The sequence below is a fragment of the Culex pipiens genome, chromosome 3 (assembly GCF_016801865.2).
Source record: "Culex pipiens pallens isolate TS chromosome 3, TS_CPP_V2, whole genome shotgun sequence".
Classification (NCBI taxonomy): Eukaryota; Metazoa; Arthropoda; class Insecta; order Diptera; family Culicidae; genus Culex; species Culex pipiens.
In genome coordinates this window covers 119,534,571-119,553,759 of record NC_068939.1, presented here as the reverse complement: position 1 = coordinate 119,553,759, position 19,189 = coordinate 119,534,571, and the positions used below count along the sequence as shown (strand labels likewise).

At 40.5% G+C, this 19,189-nt stretch overlaps 2 protein-coding genes across 7 annotated transcripts in view; both read right to left on the bottom strand.

Moving 5' to 3' along the window:
* Positions 1-19,189, bottom strand: part of LOC120413919 (uncharacterized) — a 259,164-nt gene that overhangs the window by 147,468 nt on the left and 92,507 nt on the right. The gene's annotated exons all lie outside the window — the stretch shown is intronic.
* Positions 15,638-16,711, bottom strand: LOC120413921 (perlucin-like). Its single transcript, XM_039574900.2, has 2 exons — positions 16,556-16,711; positions 15,638-16,491 (listed from the first exon to the last, which is right to left on the bottom strand). Exons 1-2 carry the CDS (start codon positions 16,661-16,663, stop codon positions 16,108-16,110), a joined length of 492 nt encoding a protein of 163 aa, XP_039430834.1. The 5' UTR covers positions 16,664-16,711; the 3' UTR covers positions 15,638-16,107.

Here is a 19,189-nt window from a genome sequence, read left to right as displayed (position 1 = left end):
GTTCACTAAAGAATTCTTGGATTGCAAATTCGATTTTACATGGAAAAAGGAAGTTGAAATTTTACATGAAAAGGAAGTCACATTCTGAAAAGACCGGCTCCGTGGCTTAATGGTTACGACTTCTGCCTCACAAGCAGAAGGTTCAGGGATCAAATCCCGGTCGGTACCTTTGAAATTTGGAATCAGGAATTTGAACTTTGAATATGAACAAAAACGAAAATGAATCAGGTGGGATTCGAACTCACACCTTTGGATTGGTGGTCTGGGACGCTAAGCAGTCAGCCATCAGCAGGTTTACACTCAAGCAGTGAATTGATCCGTAGTGTTGTTGAAACATGTTATCTTCTCATATTAAATACGCGCTGATCCCTGATTTGCCTGAGGGGATTGGAAGTCTAAATATAGATCGAGTTTCCTTCAGATGCTTGCTTCTATGTTTAGGCGGGGCCGAACAATGCCCAGCGACCTCGGAATTGGACCGCAAGGAGCTCTGTCATTCTGAAACGGGTCGTTGGAAGCAGCGCGAGGGCTATCACCACCTAATATCCGGGACTGAGATAAGTTGTATCAGCATTCGGCATATACAAAGTCTGATACAAACTATACTTTCCCATAATATCGCTACCGGTTAGCGGGTATTGGATTGGACCACACACACAAGGAAGTCACATTCTGAAAAGTTTGCATTTAATGTCCCCTTAAACATATAAAAAATAGTGTTTTTTTTTTGCAAATCAAGTTTAGTGACAAAAAGTTAAATAAAAATCACCATTAGGGAGCGTCCGTGGCTGACTGGTTACGGTGTTCGCTTTGTAAGCCAATGGTTCTGGGTTCAATGCCCATCTGCTCCCAACGAGAAAGTTAAGCACACAGAAATTAGAAATTATGAATATGAACGAAAAATCAAAGTCGCTTGAGGCGGGGTTCGATCGCCCGTCCTTTGGGTTGGTAAGCAAAAATGCTAACCACTAGGCCATGACGACTTGGTGAGCGTGGACTGGAATTAGGAATAATGTTACAGAGAGCGAGTTGTGGCGCTATAACCACGGCAAATAGTGTCTAGGGCATTCGTGGAAATACAATGTCCCATCCCAGAGGGTCCCGGAGTACCAAACCTTCTTAGCATGGTGCTCCCAACGAATACAACCAAATCTCGGAGCGTATGGTGGTGTGTCGCCACGCTTCTTCCTCCCCTGTCGATTCAGAATTGTGTTGTTGTTCGAACACTCAGTGCTCAAACTCAACCCAATTACGAGTCATCTCTGCGATACGGCTCTACGCAGTAGGCCTGGCCGCTTTAACGCTTGTGATGTTTCAATGCATTCTAATGCACACTTCAAATGTTGATACCAAAGACATCAAAAAAGTTTCAGCCAGAATAAAAAAAAAATTAAAAAAATCGAATGAAAGACCATTAACACCTTTTTTTACTTTGTATACAATTTCAATGAAACAAACATTTTGATGAGACCTTCTAAAGAATTAAGTAAAACCTCAACGATACCTGGAAAATGAAGAAATATTTGTTTTCAAACTTTAAGCTCCTAGCGTAACCCTTCAAACTTCAACCTAAACTACTCCTCAAACGTAAACATCGCGGTACAACATTAAACTCGAAAGTTTCCAAAGTGCTTTTCACCATCCTCCATCGAGGACGAGAGTGGCACACACATTTGCCCTGGAAATCCCGGGTTCCCGAGGACGTCCCACCAAGTGTCATAGCTAAGGGAAACGTTCACCTTTTCTCATTTTCAGTGCTTTGTCCCCTGCCTCGCCAACTCATGAGCAATGCCGTTGAACTATTGTCTCCGACGGTGTCACTTTTTCCCCAACCTTGGCAACACTTTTGGCAGTTTCTTTCACCTTTTGTCACTGCCTTCCACAGAGACGCTGGGAATGTGGAGTATATATTTACAGCTTCGGGGGAAACTCTGCCGAGCTAGTTGGTCCAGATTTGGAAAATGTGGGGCAAACTGAATGGGCACATGAACTTTTGCAATTTCACAATTGCCGTGCTTGGAAGATCTTTTTTTTGCCGAACGGCAATCCCATGTAGTCCTCGGGCAGTTCGTAGAGGAACCCATAAATTCCCATTACTTAAATTGTCACCATCGGCAGTCGTGGTGGTGTCCTCCTTTTGGAGCAACCTCCCAGCAGCTGGGCCACGTGGATGTCGTAAAGTGTGGTGGGCCCACAATTGATGGCGGTGTTCTTGAACCGCGAGGACACTTTGTCACACTTGCCGGGGGCCGTGACGCTGCGACGCTGACTTGGTGCCGTTGTGCTATCTTGACGCAGCACTAATACACTGACATTTGACGATCAGCGTCGCTTGACTAATTCTACAACTAGCAGCTACGAAATCATCTAAAAATTTCGTGATTGAACTGTGCAGCAAAAATAAGAATTGTGACTAGCGAGTAGGACGGCGATCAATTGAGCTACTCAGAAAAGAAAATATATGACCTCGAAGTTCGGCGGACGTGACGTGGTTGGCTCATGTGCGGGGATGACCTCCTCTTAAGTGCGGCGGTCACAGCTGGGTCCTCCAGTTTTGTGAGCTTATCAAATGTTTTATGGGCTTATCTCTCTCTCGAGAAAGAGAGAGAAACAAGAAGACACTTGCAAACTATAAATATTGAAGAGACAATAATTCACCTGACTTTGAAAACAAAAACATTATTTAAAACAATTTCCAGCAGCAAAAGCAACAAAATTGAAAACTTTACAGCTCTTCTGTCCACAAGTCCTTGGGCGTAATGAAACTTGACTGCGCTGTGTCTTCTTGATCCTTTGTCCGCCGCGTCAAAATACTTTACGCCCTTTTAGCAGTCAACAAACTTTGCGATAACAGTGCCCTTAAACCATTTAGCGGGGGATGGCCGATCTTGTAGTTTACGAGACCTTGGATTGCAAAATTAGTGCGTTGTTTTGACTGCGAGACGGAACGACAGTCGTAAAAGGGAGCGGGCTGTAATTAATTTTGCTGGTTGGAATTTTCCAGTGAAACCGAGAAGGAATAAATTTGACTCAAATGCTGCGGTGGCCAATTTCTGTCCAAAAGTTGGCAGTTTTGATCAGGTCGAAAAAATAAAAAAAAATATAAAAATTGAAATTACAAGCCAAACAAAAGACAAAAGTGTTTTAAAATGCATTTTACACCTGCCCAGTTATGATTTTGAATGCAGGAAAATGCATTTCTAATTGTTTTCAGTTGGTTAGACTTCTATTTCCTTTGAAATTTTGAAGTTTTTGAAAACAGTTTTTTTGCCCCCTGATTTTTCGGACCGATTTTGAAGGGGGGGGGGGAGGGAGCGACATAAACTTTGAAAAATATTTGCAACGGCCTAACTATATAATGAAAAAGCTCAACATGTTTTAAAAGATATTTTACGGTTAAAAATTATGGACAGTTTTTGTTTAATTAAAAAAAATGTTTAAAAAATACAATAAATCTGCAACTGTTTATTGTGCTCAGGGTATTACATATTTTATTAAAAATTTGTGCCCTTTATCCTTGGTCAAAATCAAAGAGAAGAGGTGAAAAAATATCAAAAAAATAAAAGCTGTTGGGGCCAAATCCCCCAACTGGACTCTGCGGATGGACTGTATTTTCGGTTCTGGAGTGATAAAAACACTGGGACTAGCTTTTCCACCTTTTACTTCACAAAACTTTTGAATTTCTGATTTTTATTTACACTTGCGCGACGTGTCTCGTTCGCGTCTCGAAACGGAGTGAACATTCTGTCTCTCTCCCTCTCCGCTCGTTCGTATTAGGGACCTACCAGGGGGGCGACATCTATATCTCACTACAGGCAGCTCGCCCGTAGCCAACACAAGCTGTCAACTTCGGCACCAGAACAAAAGGGAAATGTCAACTTCGGCTCCAGCACAAAAGAACAGCTGTTCGTTACGGAATCAAAACAAAGCAACTGCGCACTGTAAAAAAAAAGTACAAAAACTGCAGGCATAAAATGGAAATAAAGTAATTATTGTTTTTATGTAAAATTTTACCGCAATGTACGTTTAAAAGTAACTGTATGTTTGTGAGGTGATTTTTATCAATTTATTTGCAAAATAAACTACTAAAGTAGGGATTATTAAGCACACATCGGGCCGATGACCTCAATTAAAGTTGTACTTTTATCACATGAAACGTTTAACTTAACTACTGTGTAAACTATGACTTTTACTACAATAATTCTTATAACAAAAATTGAATTATTAATAAAAGAAAAAAATTTGTTTTCACTGTGCGCAGTTTGCGCGCGTTATCAATCTCAATCATCCAAGATGGCGGCCTTTAGCATCCCCCTGGGACCTACATAGGCTCTCTAGTTCGTATGCGCGCTCTTCGGCTCGCGAAGTTTTCGTAGTTTTGCGCTGTCACGTTGGCAGCGCCGTCGCTGACAGCGTGACACTGGGTGGACTCACGCACACTGGCTGACAGTTGCACAAATCTGGGCAAAACATTAGGCGTCGGGTCGAACAAAAGCTTTGAAATTACAGGCTATGGTATCATCATTTGAATTAAAAAAGTGTTTTAAAATACATTTTACCAGTTGTTTTGAAATCATTAGTTTTTTTAATATTCAAGTACTGGGAAAAAAACATTTCGATGAAAAAAAAACCTTTTTGCTGTGCTGTGAATTGGAATTAATAAATAATTAATAAATATGATTTCAAACGCAGGAAAGTGCATTTCAATTTGTTTCAGTTGGTAAGACTTCAAAATTTAAATTTTTCTGAAAAACAAAATTTTTGCCCCTTGAAAGAGGGGGAGGGGGGTGACATAAACTTTGAAAAATATTTGCAACGGCCTTTGTGAAGAAACCAAGTTTGGTTGGTTGAATTTAATCTCTTTTTGGCGCAATGAACTGAAACACTTTTTTCAGGTGTACAGTCACAAAAATGCTAATAAATTTTGTTTGGCAAATTTGGAATGTAAATTTGAAGTATTTTCAATTGAATTTGAGACATAAACCGTGTCATACCAATTTTAACCTAAAAACACAATTGTTTTCTCTTGGTTTGAAATTACATATACAAAAAAAATTTAAAATAATACATAATCTTAAAAAAACACAACTATATCGCCTTCTCCGAATTTCGATGGGATTTGAAAATATAAATAAGGCCATTGCGAATTTCAACCCTTCAAAATTTTGGCAAAAATTCGGGGCAAATAATTATACTAAAAAAAGAAAATTTTCAGAAAAAAAAACTTTTTTCATTGGTTGCCAAGCATTGAGAATAGCATTTCACTAATGCATTGAGTTTGCAATTTCATTTTACTTGATGAATTTAAATTTTGTAGAATGATTTAAATTTCAAAATTTTCTTGATTTTTTAAACTTCTTTTTTTACAATTTACAAACAAAAAATAATCCTCTTTTCAAAGTACCCTTACTTACTTACTTTTACTGCTCGTACAACCTCCGGGTCATGAGCTGTCTCCAGATGCGTTGCCATCTAACTCGGTCCTGGGCTGCTTCTCTCCAATTCCGCTGCGGAACTCCCACACTTTCCAGATCTTCCTCCACTTGGTTCAACCAACTTGCTCGTTGCGCCCCCCTCCGCCGCGTTCCAACCGGCTCCGAATTGAACACCAACTTCACCGGATTGATAGTCTGGTTCGGTTGGCGCGCATCCAGCGCGTCCGGCATTCTCGCGACGTGTCCGGCCCACCTGATCCGGCCAGCCTTGGCGACCTTCCGAATACTTGGCTTGCCGTAGAGTTGCGCCAGCTCGTGGTTCATCCTTCTCCTCCATACAGTGTTCTCACGCACGCCGCCAAAGATCGTCCTAAGCACTCGCCGTTCGAAAACTTCAAGCGCTTGCAAGTCCTCCTCGAGCATCGTCCACGTCTCGTGCCCGTAGAGAACGACCGGTCTTATCAGCGTTTCGTACATGGTGCACTTTGCACGCCAGGAAAGATGACCAGACCGTAGGGTCTTGTGGAGTCCGTAGTAGGCACGACTACCGGTGATGATGCGCCTCCGAATTTCTCTGCTGCAGTTGTTGTCCGACGTTACCAACGATCCGAGGTACACAAACTCCTCCACGACCTCGAACTCGTCGCCGTCGATCGTCACGCTCGGTCCTATGCGAGCCCTAAGGGACTCGGTTCCTCCTGCCAGCAGATACTTCGTCTTCGCAACATTCACCTTCAATCCAACCTTATCCGCTTCCCGCTTCAATTCGGTGTACCGCTTAGCCACCTCCTCGAACGTCCTGCCGACAATGTCCATGTCGTCGGCATAGCAGATGAACTGGCTGGACCGGTTGATAATCGTGCCCCGCATGTTGAAGCCCGCTCGCCTCATGACACCTTCAAGCCCAATGTTGAAACAGAGGCCGGAGATACCGTCGCCTTGTCGCAGTCCCTTGCGCGATTCGATCGGGTCGGACATCGCTCCCGAAATCTTCACGCTGCACCGTGCACCATCCATCGTTGATTTCACCAGTCTGATCAGCTTCCCGGGAAAGCCGTTCTCGTACATGATCTTCCATAGCTCATCGCGATCGACCGAGTCGTACGCGGCTTTGAAATCGATGAATAGGTGGTGCGTCGGGATCTGGTACTCGCGACACTTTTGGAGGATTTGGCGTAGCAAAAAGATTTGGTCCGTCGTCGATTTCCCCTCCACAAAACCGGCTTGGTACGTCCCAACGAAATCCTTTGCTCGCTCCGACAGACGACAGAAGATAATCTGCGACAGCACTTTGTAGGCCGCGTTGAGAATAGTGATGGCTCGATAGTTCTCACATTCCAACTTGTCCCCCTTCTTGTAGATCGGGCATATTACTCCCTCTTTCCACTCCTCCGGTAGCTGTTCTGTGTCCCAGACCTTGACTATCAGCCGGTGTAGGCAGGCCGCCAGCTTGTCCGGGCCCATCTTGATGAGTTCAGCACCGATACCATCCTTACCCGCTGCTTTGTTGTTCTTCAGCTTCTTGATGGCATCCTTAACTTCCCTCATCGTGGGTGCTGGCTCGTCCCCGCCGTCCACCATACCGCTGACGTCGTTTCCCTCGTCGCCCTGGTACTCCGCTGCCGTTTTACGGCGATATGATGTATACGCCATCGAGGTGATTTTGCTGTAGACACGATTTTCTGTTTTTGTTCATTTTTTCAATTTAAAATGACTAATTCAGGGTCTGCTCTGTAGAAACTGTTAAAAAGTACAATGAAAATGTGGCCCCTACAAAATTTCTTGTTTTTTCCTATTCTCTACGATTTTAAACCACAAACATCATTTGGCCGAAAAAATAGCAATAAAAAATCACTACTTTTACTTCCCAATGATGTATGTATACATTGCTTGATCAAAGCTGGCTACTAGGCTGGCTATATTTTTGTGCCAGCTATTTTTACAGCTGAGCGGATCCCTTAATGCATTGTCCACGTGGATACTTTAAGGGGGGGGGGGGGGGAGGGTATTAGGGAGCGCTCTTTTATTACGTAACAAAGTTGGGGGGAGGGGGGGTTGGAGGCCGTGTTACGCTCAATACAATTTTTTTAAAATTTGTATGGAAATTTTGTTACTAGTGGGGAGGGGGTCTAAAAATCCGTTTTTTGCGTTACGTAATAAAAGAACGCTCCCTTAGCGATTGTCTACGCTCCATAAACACATTTTTTTGCATGAACAATTGTCCACAAGGGAGGTGGGTGGGTTTAGAATTTTCAAAAAAGTATCTACGTGGATGTGGATAAGGTGTCATCCATTAAGTACGTCACATTAAAATCAGCCAAAATTTACTCCACCCCCCTTTGTCACGATTTCCCTATGCTTTTAACACGCAACGTCACGCTTTCTCAAAACCCCCCTCTTCCCTCAGAACGTGACGTACTTCATGGATGATGCCTAATGGACGTCCCCATAAGAATTAAATCGAAATAATGTAATAAAATATTGCCCAATCTTGATTTGATCCCAAAACCTCAAATCAACATTCAAACAGTATTGAATTTGACTTCAATCAATTCTCAATGTATACATACATCATGATGAGTAAAATTGGCGTATACATCATTGTTTGTTTGCTTAATAAAATGGGCCCCAGAGCAGTTTTTTGAAAAATTCTTTCGTCAGGAGGTAGCTTTTAAGATTCTTTATCAGACTGTACAATAAAATTGAAAATGTCCAAAATGGCGTATACATCATATCGCCGTAAAACGGCAGTCCGCCCCTGGGCCGTTCAGGTGCTCGTCGAAGTGCTGCTTCCACCTTTCGATCACCTCGCGCTCGTCCGTCAAGATGCCTCCGTCCTTATCCCGGCACATTTCGGCCCGCGGCATGAAGCCTTTCCGGGATTGACTAAGTTTCTTGTAGAACTTACGCGTTTCGTTGGAGCGATACAGCTGTTCCATGTCCTGGCACTCCAACTCTTCCAGGTGGCGCTTCTTGTCCCGAAAGAGATGGGTTTGCTGTCTTCGCAACTGTTTGTACGACTCCTTGTTCCCACGGGTGTTGTGCAGCAGCCACTTGTCCCGCGCTGCTTTCTTCTCGTCCCAAATCGCCTGACATTCCTCGTCGAACCAGCCGTTCCGTCGAACTCGGTCCACGTACCCGATGGCGCTCGATGCCGCTGCGTTGATGGCTGCTTCCATATGGCTCCAGCAGGCCTCCAGAGGGGCTTCGGCAAGCTCACCCTCGTCAGGCAACGCAGCTTCGAGTTCCCGCGCGTACTGGGTAGCGACCTCATGGTCCTTGAGCCGCTCCAGATTATACCGCTGCGGGCGACGGTACCGGATCTTGTTGACCTCAGACAGGCGTTGGCGCAGCTTAGCCACCACCAGGTAGTGGTCCGAGTCGATGTCCGCGCCACGGTAGGTTCTGACGTCGATTTCAAAGTACCCATGAATTACTTTTTTTATTTATGCAATTCTCTACCAAAACCGGAAATGGATTTTATTTGTATTTTTTTATTTGGCTCAAACTTTGTGGCGGCCTTCCCTTTGACCAAATATGCTATTTTGTGTCATTGGTTCACCCATACAAGTCTCCATACAATTTTGGCAGCTGTCCATACAAAAATGGTTTGTAAATATTCAAACAGCTGTAACTTTTGAGTGAATTTTCGGATCAATTTGGTGTCTTCGACAAAGTTGTAGGTATTGTTGAGGACTTTTGAGAAAAAAATAGGTAGACGGAAAAAAAAATTTGGAGATTTTTTTATCAACTTTTTTTTTACTAAAACTCAATTTCCCAAAATACGTATTTTTTGATTTTTGAGATTTTTTTATATGTTTTAGGGGACAAAAATCCGCAACTTTTGAGCCATAAAGAAACATGGTCAAAAAATCTGTCGCCGAGTTATAAATTTTTGAAAAAATAGTGATTTTTGGAAAAAATCGAAGTTTTATGCAAAAACAAGTTTGACATTACTTTTTAATGCAAAATTGAATTTGCAATCGAAAAGTACTCTACAGATTTTTTGATAAAGGGCTCCGTTTTCAAGATATAGCCACCGAAAGTTTGATTTTAGCGAAATATTTGCAGTTTTTCAATTTTTAAAAATAGTGACCATGAGTGACCATTTCTAAAATTATTTTTTTTGTAAAGTTCAGAAAATTTGCTATAAAATTGTCTAAGAGACATTGAAGATTGGACCTCTGGTTGCTGAAATACAGCGGCTTAAAGAAAAAGAAACACGAAAATTGAAGTTTTATAAGTCTCACCCAATCAGCCGTAATATTCAATATTTGGCCCTTTTTAAATGTTAGTTTTGATTTTAAAATTTTCAAAATATTTTTTTCGAAAATATCGGAAAATTTCACGAATGTTTCATATATAAACATTGAAAATCGGACCATTATTTGCTGAGATATCGTCATTAGAAAAAGGTGGGTTGTTTTGGTGAGATTTGATTTTTTGACCATGTTTCTCTATGGCTCAAAAGTTGCGGATTTTTGTCCCCTAAAATATATAAAAAAAATCTCAAAAATCAAAAAATACGTATTTTGGGAAATTGAGTTTTAGTGAAAAAAAAGTTGATAAAAAAATCTCCAAATTTTTTTTTCCGTGTACCTATTTTTTTCTCAAAAGTCCTCAACAATACCTACAACTTTGCCGAAGACACCAAATTGATCAGAAAATTCACTCAAAAGTTACAGCTGTTTGAATATTTACATACCATTTTTGTATGGACAGCAGCCAAAATTGTATGGAGACTTGTATGGGTGAACCAATGACGCAAAATAGCTTATTTGGTCATAGGGAAGGCCCCCACAAAGTTTGAGTCAAATAAAAAAATACAAAAAATAAAAATGGTCGAAATCGGCCGATTTCGTAGAGAGTTGCTCATTTATAATTTCTCAAATTTCGCCAATTTGTGGAAATTTAAAATTTAATATATTTTAGTTAAGTATTTAAATTTCTTATTGTATTTTATCTTTTTTAATTTATGAGTTTTTTGAGTTCTCTGCCATTGCTTACAAGCAAAAATCAGCCCTTTCGGTACAGTACACTTGAATTCCTTGATGTAAATAATTTTCAAAAATCTAGCTTAACATTTGAAAAGTCGTAAGAAAACTTAAAATGGCGTTTTGGCCGTGTCTGGACCAAAAAGCTTATGTCTGAAAATATTTTTATCGGATTCTTCGGAAAATTTCACATAACATATTAAGAAATTGGCGATGTCGAACCGTACGTTTCCAAGATATGATTTTTTTGAAAATAAAAACTGAGTTTTCGACGCGCCACGCGCAAAAACAGGAAAATGACGAAATCGGCAAAAAATCAACTTTTTTCACTAAATCTGCGATAACTTAAAAATTTCAGCGATGACTTATACATGATAGGGTACCAAAAGTTGCGTATTTTAATTACAAAAATTTTGGTACCCTTACATGTATAGGTCATCGCTGAAATTTTTAAATTATCGCAGTTTTAGTGAAAAAAGTCGCGTCGCGTCGAAAAACTCAGTTTTTATTTTCAAAAAATCATATCTCGGAAACGTACGGTTGACATCGCCAATTTTTTGATATATACTATGTGAAATTTTCCGAGGAATCCGATAAAAATATTTTCAGACATAGGCTCTTTAGTTCAGACACGGCCAAAAAGCCGTTTTAAGTTTTCATACGACTTTTTCAAATGTTAAGCTAGATTTTTTAAACTTCTTACTATTTTTCCCAAATAGCTAAACCAATAACCTTCTTTTGCGTCTAAGACAGCTAAAATTAGCTAGAATTAGTAAAATTCATGGCATACGAGAAACTTTGACATTTAAACTCCACGCCTACCCCTCAATCAACCGTGCCCCATGATGAACATGATTTTTTGTTGTTGTAAGCGTGAGAGTTCTATACTCTCGCCAAATAGTATGTTCCCCTCGATTCTTTTCGAAAGGACTATCCGCATGGTCTTTAACTTTGGGTGTACTTTTTCCGATCTGTTGTCTAAAAACCTAAAGTTTATGAAAAACCGAAAGTGGCACATTTAATTTGAAGTGCAGGTATAAACGTCACCGACCATAACCGATCTCATTGGTTTTGTTCCTTAAAAAGCGAGTTTTTTGCGAACATTTTTCACTGTAGTTTACAGCACTCGGCCTTTCCCGAGGTGGCCACCTTAAGTCACTTCAACCATTTTGTATTTTTATAATGCCCTGAAACATTGAAAGTTTTCCTATAAATTAAGCAAAAACCAACACAACACTTTTCACAACAAGTCGATATTTTGAACGTTTTTGTATCAAATGAATGTTAATTTTCCAAATAAAATATTTTTGCTTGCAACAAGACGTGGCTCACATCGTTTTATTTCAGGCTCCAATTGTACTGCAGCATATTTCAACATCGTAGTTATACACAACGATAAGCTAGCACGTTAAAATATAAATACTTAGTACTTGGAAAAAGACTGATACTGTTACCAATCCATCATTTCCATTCCGTGCTTGCTCCTTCTTCTCTCCTCTCTGCTTGATATGCTGATGTTGGATCGAATTCTAAGAAGACGAAAAAAGCAAAAAATCCCGCACGCTTTCAAAAGCAATATCGTTGACTTATCCCCCAATCCAGCACACACTCTCACATCCAATTTTATCCTCCAAGGACGAACGTGGGGAGTTCGTGGCCTGGCCTGGCACAACAACCCCTGAATGATACTCTCCCCGCCTAGAATGGCAATACACTCCCGAAATGTCTTTCCACAGAAGGCAACAAACGAGTAATCCCTCGAATCCTCCCGAAAAAAAAGAAATGAAAGAAAAACATAACGTCAACAAGAAGAAAAGAAAAGGTTAGGTTGCCACCCATCCAAAAAGAATGGGAAAACAACGACCTTGGCGCTCGTGACCCTGTTTATTCCCAGTTACAACTTGGGAGAGCGGTGTTGCCTGTGTGAGAGAGAGGGAGAGGGAGTCAAAATTTGGGTGGAGATTTTCCCACCAGCTGCTGTCTTACGAAGTGAAAATGTGGGGGGGAAACATCAAATACGAAAGTGTTGCAGTTTGACAGCTAAAGAAAAACATTCGACACTAGCGTCACCTTGCGGGAGTGCCGTAAACTACAGTTTACAAGCGGTTAATAGTGTGCGTGAGCTCAGCTGTAGAAATTAACGCTGTTTTGTTTACCACAGTGGCAACATTATAACGGTTCTGCTTAGCAAGCCTTGGAAATGGGTTCAATTCCAGTCACTTTAATTTGTGTTGCTTTTTGAGCCTGATCTACAATGGCAAATCGCAGAATATTGCGTCCGTCACTTTTGCCTCTGTTTACTTTGCAACTTCGACATCAGACAGGGATCGCAGCAACCGATGGTCGATACTAGACTGGATCAACTTGATGATTGTTTTCGCAAGAGTTTGCGTAAGCTTGATTCTAAATGAGGCTTTAGTGTCTTCAACAAACAACGCCATAGACGGTTGTTTTTCGCCGGAGATGAAGCTAAAATTTTGATGATATCACAGATTTCATTCCATAGCTGGGTAGCCTCGGGGAAATCCTTCATCTTGCAGACCACCGCCTATCGTCGGAGATAATTTTAGCTCTGAAAACTCAATTGGCCAACGTCGGTCGTTCTTGGCTTTTCCCCCACCGTGTGAAATATAATTTGGCAGCCGCCCTGCTTGGAGTTCCGAGAAGCTGGCGGAAAGTTTACTTTGCACCAAATGTTACGGACTCTGAAGAGAAAGCAGTCAGAGCCATTAAGATTTCCAGGAACTTTGTCGATTTGAAATTTTCCACTTGCACTTGACGCGGTGACGAGGAGCGCTATGAAGGTGATCCTTTGTGCAGTCGTTCCACGAGGTTGCCAAACATAAATGCTTCAATTTAGATGAGTTCCGAGAATGCCGACCTAATTTTGATATTTAAATGGTTCTTTGTCTTGGATGGACATAACTACAAATAAGAATAACTAACTTGGCTACTAATAACTACAAAAACATCACTCAAGTGATCATAACTAAAGACAAGGTTGCCAGATTCTTCAAACTGCCGGGCGATTGGCTGAGAAAACTGAACCTTTGGTAATATTATATCAGAGAATGATAACAGATTTTGCGTCAAAAAAAAAAATTACAGTTTTCTAAAATGTCGCTGCTGGTCAGCGGATATTTCGTCGCCATAGCTTGTCGCACGTGCATTTTGCGTCAAATTGAGTTAAGAACGCCATTTTTTTGCAGCTCACAATGCCTCACCTCTTGACCATAGACTAATTAAAGACTAAACACTCCGAACGAAAATTTCCAAAAAGTATGACTCATAAGCTGTGAACCGTGGGTACAACGTTGAACCACATCGGCTCGCCCCTCGTATGACAGGCTGACTTTTTCGATTTCGTTTTGCGCGCGCATCTAGTTTGTTTTTGTTTTGCTTTGCAATCAAGGCAGCAGGCTGCAAAAAAGTCAATCGGTAAAGCTGGTTTCGGGGACGAATTTTTGTTTGACGACGTTTTCGCTGGGGTTGGGAATGAGGTGCAGTACGTCGGGGTCTAGTAGCGCCTCCAAGAACTTTCTAGCCTTTCAGGGCGAAGATTCCGGGTTGGAGAAGGTCGGTTTTGCCCCAGCGATATTGACTGTCTGGACTCGGTGCATGCAGTTCCCGTTACAGTTTATATGGAATTCCAATAAGAATGAAACAGAAAAATCAGGCTTTGGGTCCAGACTGTTAACTGGAGGCGGCCCGCGTCTAATTACACAGGCTATGCTTGGCAAACCCGACTGTGTTCACGTGATCGTGTTCTGGGAGGATGACGATTAAACGTCCGAAATCGACCGGGAGCTGCTTGTTACCCTCGAATCCCGGAATGACCTTCAAGCGTAGGCGCGCCCATCGTTCAGTAGACACGCGACAGTAGAAATTCGACCACCCTCGAGATTCCCCCCGGTTCACTCTAGTAATCCCCGTCTTCATCCGGACCTTTTTCCGTTTGAATCAAAACAAAAACATAAATAATAACATTGCGCGAAATGTCATGTCAAAGTCAGAGCTGCCAGTTGATGACATTTCGATCTGTCATTTTTGACAGTGAACCGGTCGTGCCGAGGGGTCATAAAATGTTTGATTCATGGTTCAGAGCCCACTGAGTAGTTTTTTATTAGTTTTGACCTTCACAGATCCCCAAAATTCGACTTCAATCCTGAGATATTCAACGAAAACCGAAAAAACTCCGTGCATTTTTGTCACTTTACATATGAAAGTAGTTTCAATCTGTCGTGCTATCTTGTCACTCCCTGAGAATTGATGTAAGTGTGACAACTGGTCAAAGGGATTTCAGGTTAGAACGCGTTTGACGCACGTACAAGTTAGACTACCGTAAACATTTGTGATTATAACTCGGGACTCCAGCAACCAACTTCAACCAAACTTCGGGACAATGCACATAATGGTCAGCCAAAGAAAACGTATCTATTATTGTTTACATGGCGTGCTTTCGTTTTTGTTTACTCAAGGTCAAACATTAAAACGCGTTTTTCTCGGAACGTCGAAATGGCGGGTGCGACAAGACAGCACGACGACGTCGATTTATAGAAAACACAACTTCGTGAAGCCAGCTACTGTAGATTTGTATTTTTGTAGGGCAAACTAACTAGTTCAAACCCAGTTCAACTCCCGCTCAAAACAGCGGTTGATTTGAGCACTTCGATCAGTTTGGCTTGATCTTCCTGGCTGGCGATGATCGCGAGTCGCATCCCGAGTTGTTACTGCCATGATTCGAAATCCGGACACTTAGTAGCATATCATTTTTGTTATAGCTGGCAAAAAATCATGAAATAAGTTGGAAATGTAGAAATATCATCAGGATGTAGTGTAAACAGTCAGTTTCAAGAAAATGCATGCAAAATATGTCTTTTCAAACATTTTTTCATCAGAATTTCAAAATTAAGATGACTTGTTGTGCTTCGAATCCCGGACACTGATAAAAGCTGATTCGAAATCCGGACACTTTTGCTTCGAATTCCGGACACTCGATTTTACTTATGAATCGCACAAATTTGGACTGAAATGTTAGTGAATGGCATTCTTTAGGTCTCAAATAAGCTGTTAACATCAAAACAATCGATAGTTTATATGAAAATTAGCTAGAATTTAAGAAAATCAAAAACATAAATTTCTGCTTTGCCTTCCCGGTGCTTCGGACGCCAATGAAATATTTCCATTGAAATGTTTCGCATTTTTGGTAAACTTATAATTTTATTGTATTTAATTGTTTTGGCATTAACTACAGCGTTCAAACAAACTTTAAATTAAAGTTGATTTTGGAGTTCATCAAATAACACAGTTTTGGCATTCATAATGCGAACTTATATTCAAATAATTGATAAAACAAAATGAAGTGTCCGGGTTTCGAAGCGTCCGGGAATTCGAATCATGACGTTACTCATTGGCCTTGAACCAGTTTGCCTGGAATTTCTTGGTTAGAGGTTTTGAAAAAGTGGATTTGGAAGACGAACCTTAAAGTTTGGGAAGAAATACTTGTGAAGTCCAATGCAACGAGCTAGTTGTGCTGAGCTATGGAACGCAGCCACAATCAGAAACAGTAGAACCAACTTCGACATCTCTATCAGAAGAACTGTGATTCGAGACTGAAGTTGAAGTCGAAAGGGGATTTTTTGACTTTATTTCATGAAGCCTGCGATAACAACAACGCCTCAAAACAGCGTAATCTCCTTGCCGATCTCCAGCGCCTCACACGCAAAGTACCGCCTCTGCAAGCAGTCCCGATCGTTCCAGTGCCACACCCAGCCGTGCGCCGGAATGTACCGAACCTCGACGCAATGCTCCACCTTCCCAGCGTTGTCCGGCTGATTTTGCTTCCAATTTGCAAACAACACCCTGGTCCCGCTGGCGTGCCAGTAAAAGTGGCCCTCCTCGGCGAGGTCACTCGCCCCGATCCAGAACTCGGTGCTGGCGTTGCCGTACTTGTCCGTGCCCTTGACCAGCTCGATCAGGTTGGCCTGGTCCCGCTGGTTGGCCACGATGGCCAGTCGCATGCCGAGGTAGTGGCAGTACTCGCTCGCTTTGAACCAGTTGGCCTGTCGGGGATCGTTAGAGTGGCGCTGAGTGTTGCTTGAAACGATTGCAGTGAGATGTACTTACGGTGAAATTCGGAACAAAGTACTTGGACAGGCCAGTGCACTTCACCTGCGGTTCGGAGCCGTGGAGGGCGGTCAGGATCACCAACAACAGAGCAGTCGCTTTTGACATCGTTACGAGGACGAATCAAACTTAAGAGTGGCGATATCTTGAAGGCAAATCTTGAGTCACAGACTCACAGAGAAACTGCATGACTTGTGTTTTTTTGAAAAGGTTTAATAGACCAAAATTCTAGTTTTTACTTTTTGGGTGTTTTTGAAACAGCCTCGAGTCAGGGGTATTAAAAAACACCCAAAAAGCAAAAAATGAAAATTTGGTATATTGGACCTTTTTAAAAAAAACTCCAGATGTGTTGATATTAAGCATACCAGAATGGTTTTGACATCGAGAAGCCAGTTAAAAAATCCCCTGTTTAAAAATAAATGTGCTCACATAATTCTTGGGTGGTTGTACACCAATGAGTCATGGATTTCCTATGCAGATAGGGTCTTAAAAAAAGGTTGGAATGACAATTAATCAAAACAGTATTTTTGAGAAGCTTGATAAAGTTTAATGTTGTATATTTTTTTTTATTCATTTCAAAACGGCTAACACTTTTTGAAATGTTAGTCTTGATAAAAAAAAACTAAAAATTTTGTTTTCGAAAAGACAACAAAATTTTACGAATGTTTCATATTTTAAAATAGAAAAATGAAATTTTTGTATGTTTTATTTTTTTTATTATTTTTCATGCCTTAGTTAAAGAAATAATTGTTCCAATGATGCAACACACAGCTTAAAGGAACTCCAAAACTCTGTAATGCACTTCAATATAACTCATTGTAAAATGTTTCTTAGACAAAATTGCAGGAAATTTTCTAAACTTTTCAAAAAATTTAAATATTTTCTGGAATGGACAATCATAGACACTTTTTGAAAAAAAAGACGGAATTTATAGGACAAAATTTATGAATTGTTTTATTTTGAAAACGTTGCACTTAATCAAAAATAAATTAAGGAAAAACATTTGAATGCAAGATAACAATTTAAAAAAAAATATATAAAGAAGACAAGACTTCCATTTTTTAATCAAATCCAAATGCTTCCGAATGGCACAAAAGAAGCGGGATTTTGTTCCCTAAAATACAGAAAAAAAATTGAAAAAAACGGATTTTAGGAAATTGATTTTTTGGGAAAAAATTAATTCAAAAATCATCAATTTTTTTATGAATAGTTCTCATCAATACCGTATAACGGGTTGACTTTGATAGGTTTCAGATTTTTCCGCAAAATGAAGAGTACAAAATAAACGAATCTATGACATTTCCCCGAAACCCATATTACCGAAGGGACATTTCCCCGATACCACTTCCCCGAAAAGACACTTCCCCTAATAGTCATTTCCCCGAATTCCATTTACCCGAATTTCCCATTTCCCCTAATCGTCCACATCCCCGAATGCCATTTTCCCGAATGGGCCACAATCCCGAATGCCACTTACCCGATTAGTCATATCCCTGAATAGTCATTTCCCTGAATGCCATTTCCCCAAACGCGGTCAAGCGGAAATGCCCGGTGCCCAGGAGCGCGCGCGTTCGGGGAAATGGCATTTTAAAAGAAAAAAAATGATGACAATTTTTATCGCATCAAACAATTTAAAGGTTCGCATTGGCCTTGAATAATCAATTTTCTTTTTGGCTTCATTCAGAACAGAAGTAGCATTTTAGGTGGGATTCAATCAGGGTGGCCACCTCGGGAAAAAACCGGGAAAACCGGGAAAAAACCGGGATTTTTATCCACCGGGAGAAAACCGGGAAAAACTCAGGAATTCGACCGACAAACCGGGAAAATATTTTAAGTTTCGTTAAAATTTGACAAAAGCCTCTTTAATGTATTAAATATGTTCTTTTCTCAATAAGAATATTATTCCTGTTATTCTATATGAAGAATTCGCGAAATCTATGTTTGAATTTGTGTGATAGACTCATGCTTCTTGGCTATGGATTTTTTTTCTGTTGTATCCTATGATACTTTTACCAGGCGAATTTGTTTTTTTTAATAAAGCAAAATGTTTGCTCTACCAGCGGTTCTCAACCTGGGGTACATGAACCCCTGGGGGTACCACGAGCGGCCTCAGGGGGTCCGGAAGACAAACCCCGTAATGGCGGACATTTACCCCATCTTTGCTAAAATATCAGTTTTGCATAAAATTAAAATTGGGATTTTTTTGTAATTTTTTTTTTCTCTAAATTTAGAGATCAAAACTTTTCCTTCAAATTGTCACACAAAATACACTCTTTTAAAATATTTTTCTTGGCCTGTGTCTCAGCAACAAAAGAATGGATCAAAAATGTTCAAAAAAGAATGCTGTAAAGAATTTTCTAAACCATTTGATTTTTTAGAGATAAAATAGAATTATTTTTTAATTGAAAATAGCTACAACTTCAAAAAAATATGTGTAGTATGTTTAAATCTAAAAAAAAATTCAAAGAACAAGCCATAGTCTCAACATTTGAATGCAAAAAGTGTTAAAAAAATGCATTTTACGCTAGTTCAGTTGTTTTGCAATCATATAGTCTTCAAAAAATGTAAGATTTGACGAAAACAAAAAAAAATAACGAAAAAAAAAAACTAAAGATCAAAAATTTTCAAAAATTC

What these genes read in the sequence shown, in the direction of transcription:
- LOC120413921 (XM_039574900.2), bottom strand. Translation starts at nt 16,663, where the DNA reads ATGTCAAAAGCGACTGCTCTGTTGTTGGTGATCCTGACCGCCCTCCAC. An exon ending in ACTTTGTTCCGAATTTCACC is followed by an intron (nt 16,492 to 16,555) that starts GTAAGTACATCT and finishes GATCCCCGACAG; the next exon opens with GCCAACTGGTTCAAAGCGAG.